At 44.1% G+C, this 9,382-nt stretch overlaps 1 protein-coding gene across 2 annotated transcripts; it reads right to left on the bottom strand.

The window, feature by feature from the left end:
- Positions 1–206: 206 nt before the first annotated feature.
- LOC143290954 (uncharacterized) lies at positions 207–4,653 on the bottom strand. 2 transcript variants are annotated; one of them, XM_076600529.1, is made up of 4 exons: positions 4,556–4,653; positions 3,528–3,843; positions 2,440–2,555; positions 207–464 (listed from the first exon to the last, which is right to left on the bottom strand). In XM_076600529.1, exons 2-4 carry the CDS (start codon positions 3,592–3,594, stop codon positions 312–314), a joined length of 336 nt encoding a protein of 111 aa, XP_076456644.1. In that variant the 5' UTR covers positions 3,595–3,843; positions 4,556–4,653; the 3' UTR covers positions 207–311. The 2 variants fall into 2 exon arrangements, with proteins under 2 accessions (XP_076456644.1, XP_076456645.1); XM_076600530.1 differs by having other exon boundaries at positions 3,528–4,002; positions 4,556–4,647.
- Positions 4,654–9,382: the final 4,729 nt, after the last annotated feature.

Genomic DNA, 9,382 nt, shown 5'->3' with positions numbered 1-9,382 from the left:
GTACACCCAAGCCCTATATATACAGGGCCATAGATACACCCAAGCCCTATATATACAGGGCAACAGGTACACCCAAGCCCTATATATACAGGGCAACAGGTACACCCAAGCCCTATATATACAGGGCAACAGATACACCCAAGCCCTATGTATACAGGGCAACAGGTACACCCAAGGCCTACATATACTGGCACTGACATCTGGGCAACAGGTACACCCAAGGCCTACATATACTGGCACTGACATCTGGGCAACAGGTACATCCAAGCCCCCTCTCTCTATATATATTCACAGGCACTGCCTTGTGTTGCCTACGCCTGCGCCCTGTCAAACATGAGTTTCCTCCACATGAGCATGTCTGTGACGAACTTCTCCAGCTTGGTTCGGTCCATCTGGTGCTTCAGCTCCTTGGTCAGCAGTTCGTCAATGTAGCGCTGAGCCATGTCCTTCATGTCCATGCGGGTCTGGGGAAAGAGAGATCCAGAGTGACAACCGCTTCAGTTTCTGCTTCTCTCAAAGATTGAGGCGACACTGGACGGGCGCAATAGCCGAATGGTTAAAGCGATGGACTGTCAATCTGAGGGTCCCGGGTTCGAATCACGGTGACGGCGCCTGGTGGGTGAAGGGTGGAGATTTTTACGATCTCCCAGGTCAACATATGTGCAGACCTGCTAGTGCCTGAACCCCCTTCGTGTGTATATGCAAGCAGAAGATCAAATACGCACGTTAAAGATCCTGTAATCCATGTCAGCGTTCGGTGGGTTATGGAAACAAGAACATACCCAGCATGCACACCCCAGAAAACGGAGTATGGCTTCCAACATGGCGGGGTAAAAACGGTCATACACGTAAAAACCCACTCGTGTGCATACGAGTGAATGTGGGAGTTGCAGCCCACGAACGCAGAAGAAGAAGAGGCGACACTGTCTTTTGGACGAATCCATTCATGTACGCTACACCACATCTGCTAGGTTGATGCCTGACAGGCGTATAACCCAGTGTGCTAGTCAGTCCTTGCATGTGTGTACGAACACACACACACACACACACACACAATGATATATACATACATACATACATACATATATATATATACATACATACATACATACATAGATGAGTGGATTTCTTCTACAGGATGTTGCCAGAGGACAACACTTGATCTTGTTGCCAAATGTTCTTTTACAGTGCGCCAAGTGCGTATTGCACACGGAACATCGGTTTATCGTCTCATCCGTGTGATCATACGCATATTTTTTTAATTCATTTTTTTTTATCATCATCATCATTATTATTATTACAATGAAACAAAATAAAATAAACCGGGGAGAAGATTCCAACTTCTGTTGTGAGATTTCTATTCTGCCGGGTCTGCAGAATACAAACTCTGTATTTCAGTGGGGCTGTTCGTCAGAAACGCAGAGGTGTGCGATGCACGTTTTTATCTGTCAATTTATCATTATTATCATCATTTTATTTTTGTCTCCCTTTTCAGTGTTTTGTGTTCAGTCCCACATCTAAATAAACAAAATTTAAGTCGAAGGAAAGAAGACAATGTGTGTTTGACCGTTCCTGTTTACTGGACAAGAAATAGTCTTTAACGACACGGGCAAAATGACGTTGTTATCGTCACACTTATCAGTCATCGCCGAGGTTCCTGTCTGGGGTGGGACGCCGGTGAACATCGACTCGTGTATATATATATATATATATATATGATAGTCAGTCGTGTCCGACTATGACCATCAGAACGGCAGAGGAGGCAACTGCTGTCCCGACTATCTGGGCTAGAAATTTGATTATAGTGGAGAGTGTCTTGCCCAAGTACATCCCCACTCTCTCGGCCAAGAGGGTTTTAGGACAGTTGGCGTTGGGATGGTTCCCAAAGGCCAACTAGCCCACAAGGCTGCAGCACTAAGAGCCAGTGCAATTTTGCCTCCCAGTTTGAGAGTCATAGTCCTTCACAAAAGACTAAGCTGTAAATGGTTTCCCATTGACTGGAGAAACCATTGATAATACAGCTCTCACTTTGCTGTAGGCCCAAATGTAAACTTATGTCAATCTGTGATATAAGCCGAGTGTTGGGTATGTATATCTGCAAACGTACGTGTTTTGGCTCTCTGTCTGTGACAGCGGCTGTCACGGATATGAGGTGTACAATGTTATTCTAAGTGCTGTCTTCTTTGTGTTTTGTTTTGCTTTCTTTGTTCCTTCGTGTTGACAGAAATACCACCATACTTGGGCTGTAGACGCACACCAGCCATCTCGGCTTTAAAACTGGCAGAGGTGTACGTGTTGCCAACACACACGCGCACACACACACACACACACAAACACATACATGGTGTGTTGCAAACACGCACACACACGCACACAAACACGCACACACACAACCCCTCCCCCCTCCCCTCCCCACACACACCACCTGTCGCTGCTTACCTGTTCCAGCCTAATGCCGGTGGGCAGGGCAGGACGGGGGGGCAGGGGGAGGGGCACAGGTTTCCCATCCTTCAGCCTCATCAGCCCGGGACCCGAGTTGGACCGTGGGGGCACACCTGCATGGCGGGTGGAAAAGGTGGGATACAGGTAACGATGAATAATGTGCATGCAACAATGCCAGTGTTTCTTGTACACGCCACACCGCAACAACAACGATGCATGCACATACAGCAGATGAACAGAAAAAACTTGACATTTCGTCACATTCATCGACTATCAAAACGCACAACAGTGCGTCCTTGATTAAGTTCTAATGCAGACAAATAATGTTACCTGGAGAATTGAAATATGCTTCCAGGATAACTATTTAAAAAAGAGAAGAAAAAAAGGTGGAATGCAGGTGAGCATTGTGATTCGTCATATCCAATGACGACGACGATGATGAGCGATGATGATGATGATGATGGTTATGATTATTATCATTATTATCATTATTGTTATTACCAGATTATCATTATTACAGTATTATTTATATCGAGCACTTTCCAGGTTTGAGTAAGGTAAAAGAAAGAAAAACGAACAAAAAGCAACAGGTTACAGAACGACCCAGTCGTCATTAATCAAAATAAACAGTATATTACCAAGCAAACCTATATGCAACGACCCCCTCAAATTATGTCATCGCTCACCTATAAGAGGCTTAATAATTATTACACTTTTTTTTCACAATTACTGTTTAAAAATCTACTCTCGTTTTGCATTAATCCCCCCGGTGGTTGAAGTTCACCTGCCTGAATAAGTTTTTAATCATAGTTTATCTCATGTATATCACGAGTGTATATTGCAGCAAAGGTTTGTGGCGTGTGTGTCAAGATTATTATCATACCTAGTGTTATCATTATTATCATTATCATAAGCCTATTATTATCATTATTATGCCTATTATTGTCCTGTTATTACAATGCTTATCATCATGCCTGTTATACCTGTTATCATGCCTATTGTTATCATCATTACTAAGCACGGTCCGAGAAAAAGCACCAAAGAAACACACAAACGCAAAAAGAAACGTAGGCATTATCGCTCACTTGTGACGGCGCCATCAGCAACAGAAATCACAACTACTATCAGGACTGCGGCGATCCCTGGATACATGCTGACCGAAAGTCTAAACAGGTGTCTCCAATGGAAAAGACAGAAGAGTTGTTCAACACAGAGATTTGGTCACGAACACACAAACTTTATTGTCGATTGATACTTCGGTACAAATATATGCTCTTCGGCAGGAAATATAATGTAGACTGGTTCAGCGTCTTATCATCTCACTGTCGCTGATTCCGTTGTTGAAGTTTTTTTTTGTTTTTGTTTTTTTACGTTGCTAAGAAAGCTCTGTGGAGCAAAGTTCTGCAACAATAAGTAGGTTATATCTCACTGACACAACTGAATTCCGTGTTCTCATAAACAGCAAGACTGTGATTATACACAAACTTATGGTAGGCTCTCAAGACCTGACCATGCAGCGCGTTGTGTTTATGCATCGGTCAGGAGACATCTGCTCCCCTCCTTTAAAAAAAGAAAAAGCAGATTTGGTGTAGCGTATATGGATCAGTCCGCACGCTTTGTCACCTCCTTGAAACAAAAAGCTGAACTGAGCTAGACTAGAAATGATTATGAATGGATAATTTAAATAGCACTTGCAACACAAGTTGCCTTTAATTTTGTGAAGATACAACTATAAATCTGAGAGAGAGAAAAACCAATCGTTTTTGTTTTTTGTTGTTGTTGTTTTTTGTTTGTTTGTTTTTGTTTTTTGTTGTTGTTTTTTTGTTTTTGTTTTTCACTTTTTCTTCTTCTTTTTTGCGAAAAGAAAAAAGAGAAATAACGTGAGACTGGTTCAGCTAAAAATATGTATTGTTACTTTCAAACCACCAATTCACAGTCCATTTGCTGCACACTTAAACACACCAGCTTGACAAATAATTGATATAAAATAAAACCAATGAAAAAAAAATAAAAAAAAATAAAAACAACAACAAAATCAAAAACAAAAAAAAAAACTAACAAAGACAGGTACAGATTGAAATTCTACATAATTTTCACGCGCAGTGATGCATACATTTACGATGCACAAAACTACAACCCTGATGGCAACTTCGCACAATCTCAGCCGTATTTATATTCAAAATTTCAAGCAGTCTGGGGTGTCGGATCACTGGAAACGGGAGACGTGAAGAAAAACGCACCAGTTTATATAACCTGCGACTTTGCGGCCAATTTGTCATGAGTGTCACGCACGCTGGGTGAATGTAAAGAATAGCTAGACTCCGCAGCTCGACAACACCTGTCGTGTTTGCTTCAAAACAACCAGGTGAGTGCCCACTGAACAGAATGCAAAGCGAGCGTGAACAACTGACGCGAACAATTAGTGTTGACATTCTAACTGTCGTCTGCTGGTGTCAGTTGCCTCTCGACGGTGGGAAAACAATAAAAGCCTTTGGAAAGAAGTGGGCTGCTTAATGCTTCACACCGAAGAAAAATGATATCGAGATTTTATTTTATTTTATTTTGTTTATCAAAGGACGGGATGAAATATATTTTTAAAAAAACACCAACAACTTTGTAATGAAATTCCCCCCCCCCCCCCCCCTCTCTCTCTCTCTCTCTCTCTCCATGCCTGCCTGTCTCTCTGTCTGATTGTCTCTGTCTGTCTTTCTGTCTGCCATTGTTGTTTTTTCTACCTGTTTGTCTGTATGCCCCCCCCCCCCTTCGCCCCTCCCACTCTTCTTCTCTTTCTCCCTTCGAGGGCTGGATGAAAAAAGCATTGTCTTGCTTACTCTATAACCATCAGAATATATATATATATATATATATATATATACACGTGTGCGTGTGTGTGTGTGCATATATTCAGCGAACTCTCTCTCTCTGTCTCTCTATTTCTCTGTTTGTCTCTCTCCCTCTGTCTCAATCTCTGTATGTCTTTCTCAATCTCCTGTCTTTTTCTCTCTCTGTTTCTCTGTCTCTCTCTCTGTCTCTCTCTCTCTCTCTCTATATATATACCAGTCTTTCTGTCACGCATTGTCATACGTTTGTTTCATCTTTCCAGTTCTAATCTATAGATCTTATGTAGCCTACAATGTTTCTTCAAGGAATGTTTTGTAGGGACTGTTTTATCTATGATGATGTAATGTCGTAGTTTGTTTGCTTTGTTTGATGGTTGATCTGTGTGTGTGTGTGTGTGTGTGTGTGTGCAGTGTGTGTGTGTGTGTGCCGGTGTGTATGTGTGTGTGTATGCGTGCGCTTGTCGGTGCATGCGTGTGTGCATCAGTGGCATGTGTGTGTGTGCGCGCGTGTGTGTGTGTGTCAGTGTGTGTGTGCATGCGTGCGTCTTTCAATTGTCTACATTGTTATCGTTATTTCGCTTTATTATTGTTTTTTTGTTTTTTTTTAGATCTGACACATTACTTGATTTATTCAATGACATGATCTTTTAATTGTTCTCTCTTACCCGGCTATGCTTCAAATTATATGGATGTGTTTGTCAGTGTGGGGATGTTTGAGTTAAAGTTTTTCATACTATAGTAAAGCGCACAGAGCTTCATTTCAAGAATATGCGCTACAGACAGATGTCTTCATGAATAAATAAATGAATGAATAAATAATAAACGTCCATAGTTCCACTGGCACACAGGCCGTCATTTCGCTAAGCTGCGGGAACCATACTGAGCGAGCGTGACCCCTTTTAGCGGTCTCCAATCTTTTGAGAACACGCCAACACGAAAGAAGAAGGTGGCAGGATGATTATGACGCTTACAGCTGCCAATACAGGGTCCGTGAAGGGTGTTGCTTCCATTCCCGCTCTCACCCTTTCTCCGGCCAAAGTGTGCGTGGAAAATCAAACTGAGCGTCTAGTCATTTAGAAGAGACCGGAGAAAGAGAAACACCTGTAGGTTTCTGGGGAGGACCCAGAGTAGCACTGTCTCCATCCGGCGCCCTTGGATCAATCCTGCACCACCCTTTGGAGGCCTGCGCTGTGTTCACGATGGGTGCAGGCACACACAGGACACTCCATTAAGAATTCAAGGGACATAACTGCTCCCGAACAGAGGCAAAATAGACCACAGGGTGCAACTCGCGACAGCCTTAACTCACTCAGTTCGGCCAGTCCTCTCTTCTCCTCTACACAGACCCCTCGGATGTCCAGTGGGTGTCTGAATGACCCAACCTTTAGCTTCCGTCGTCAGAATTGTAGTATTCTTTGTCAACATTCACCTCTTCAGTATAAGAGCCTTCCTTTTGCAATATTTTAATGATGGTAATTGGGGTGAAACGCTGTTAACGTCGTCTCTTTCGCCGTTCGTGTGGAGAGAGTTAAAAGAATAACCCCCTGGGTGTACCAGCCAGTATTTCATGACTGCAGAGCCCACCGGCAAAAGACACTACCCTCAGTCCAGCTGCTGAGCACACCCCACAGACCAAACCGGGCCGCCTCTGCCCGCAGATGAAGACAGTTCCACTCCAGACACAGCCATACGGTCTTACGTGCCCTCAAGAGAGAATCCGTCCCAAGTTGTAATCTTTCCCACTGTCAACAGGACTTTCCCTGTGGTCAGTGAGTCTTTCCTCACCGTCACTAGACCTTTCTCCAGGGTCAGCCTAGTCCAGGCAAAGAAGAATAAATAAATGAATGAATAAATAAATAAATGTCCATAGAAGAAGAAGAAGCGCCGGTCAAACTTAATATATATATGTTTTTTAATGTGTTTACCACTTGCGTCGGTGGACTCAAGGGAAGACAATTTGTATGCATCGCTGGTTACACGCACTTGATTTAAGAGGCTGGCTGAAATACTTCATGTCATCTCATCCGCAACAGTTGACAAAGCATTCTGTTTACCAAGCTTCAGGGCGACATTCGTAATTAAATCTGATGCAAGAAAACACATAGGGGAAAATACACATGATGGGTTTATGTGTGTGTGTGTGTGTGTGTGTGTGTGTGTGTGTGACGGTGTGCTGTGTGTGTGTGTCTGAGAGAGAGAGAGAGAGAGGAAGTGAGCAGAGAGCTGGCGAGAGCGGGTGCGTGTGGTGGTGCGGTCGTGCGGTTTTTGTGCGCGTGCGGTTTTTGTTTTTGTTTGTTTTGTTGTTGTTGTTGTTGTGTGTGTGTGTGTGTGTGTGTGTGTGTGTGTCACAGTGTGTGTTGTGTGTGTGTGTGTGTGTCACAGTGTGTGTGTGTGATAGTGTGTGTGTGTGTGTGTTTCCCCGCAGGGACGGTGTGTGAGCATTCAGTTTGCACGGTGTGCCGGTGTGCATCAGTGTCTGTGTCAGTTTCTCCAGGGCCACTGAGTCGGTGTGCCGGTGTGTGCGTTTGTGTTTGTGAACCGTGTGCGTGTGTAAGTGTGTCACAGTGTGTGTGTGTGCGTGCATGTGTGTGAGTGCGTGTGTCAGTATGTGTGTCTATGTGTATCTGCGTGTGCCGGTGTACTCAGCTGGTTATATATATATATATATATATATATATATATATATATATATATATATATAAGCTTTTAGTCAGTTGTCTTTAAAGCGTCGCGTTCTGATAATCATTAATCTCGTCATGCAGTTGCTCTAAAGTATGATACCCGATCACAAGGGATTTCCCAACTGCGAAATTAGACCGGCCCACTCACATTCCCAACTGAGGGAACTTTGAAAGCGCAATGTCGGTGACAATAATCAGACGCAACGCACCTCCCCTCGGCGTTTCTGTTAACTTATGCGCATGATAATATTTGCCTGCCAGGTTTCCGAACAATTGCCCGGGACAACTTCTCGGTGAGGATTCTTTTCACATGTTTGTTTTAATATTCTTTCCCCGCTAATTTACGTGCATGCTGTCGCACGAAACATGATTTATCGTCTAGTTTGAAAAACTCACGCACAGCCCAACACTCAACGTGTACTGAGCAAGTTAAGGGGAAGAACTATTCCGGCTTGTGTGCTGCTCAAAACAAGAATCTGGGATTTTTCTGCTTATTGGCATGGTATCCAGTAATACAGCTTTATGTGGGCCCTACAAGCAAAACAAAATCGTTATTCAAGTAAATTTCACATCACTAACAATCCGTTTACTACTTCAGTCTTTTCTAGGGGTGGGGAAAGGCAGGGGTTCAAAACAGGACTATTTTTGAGAGATGTTTGTGGATACATCATGGAGCAAAGCGGAATTAGCTTCTTCTCTGTTTTCCCTTCTTCTTTCTCATATCAAGCTTCTTGGTTTGGTTTGATGCGACGTTCTTCAATAAAACGGGCGTGTGGCCATCAACATCGCTGCCACTTTCACCATCATCAGCAACAGCTAGTACGCGGTGACGGTGGTGTAGCGGTGGAGGTGGCGGTGGCGGTGACGCATCCTCCTCACCACCACCACCCCTCCACCTCGCCCTCCACCCCTCCCCTTCATCCCATCCCCACTCTTCCGCCACAACACCCGCACACACACCCACTCCCGCTCCCATACACAACCCAGTGTCTAGCGTTCATTATTATCCCCACAGGGCCACACACAATACCAGGCAGAACCACGCCGGCGGTCGCCAGGTCTGGAACTGAACAAGCAAATAATACAAGTGGTGTGTGATTCCAGAGATATGTCGCTTTCTCTGTACTGGTGATCCACTGAACAGAGCTGAAGCAAGCGACACCAAGCATCACTTGCCATGCGTGCGGATCTCCGTGGTGCAAAAGTCTGCACAGGCTCTTTTGTGGTGCAGACAGATCTAATGTCCGTGGTGTGTGTGTGTGTGTGTGTGTGCGTGTTGAAAACCGAACACGTTACCGTGTGTGTAAGTGTGCTTTGACCGTCCATTGCGGGTAGTGGCGGACTGGTAGTCACGTTGTTCAATTCACAACTAATTTTTTTTCCTCTCCGGTGAATGTCATGTTTTTTTCTGCATGGCCG

This window comes from Babylonia areolata, chromosome 16, assembly GCF_041734735.1.
Source record: "Babylonia areolata isolate BAREFJ2019XMU chromosome 16, ASM4173473v1, whole genome shotgun sequence".
NCBI classification, from domain to species: Eukaryota; Metazoa; Mollusca; class Gastropoda; order Neogastropoda; family Buccinidae; genus Babylonia; species Babylonia areolata.
This window is presented reverse-complemented; position numbering and strand designations above follow the sequence as displayed.

Excerpts from the sequence above, each read along its gene's own strand:
- LOC143290954 (XM_076600529.1), bottom strand. The coding sequence starts at position 3,594 with ATGTATCCAGGGATCGCCGCAGTCCTGATAGTAGTTGTGATTTCTGTT. Across the intron at positions 2,556-3,527 it reads TGCTGATGGCGCCGTCACAA|GTGTGCCCCCACGGTCCAAC; the intron begins GTGAGCGATAAT and ends CCCGCCATGCAG. Across the intron at positions 465-2,439 it reads CCGGCATTAGGCTGGAACAG|ACCCGCATGGACATGAAGGA; the intron begins GTAAGCAGCGAC and ends CTCTTTCCCCAG.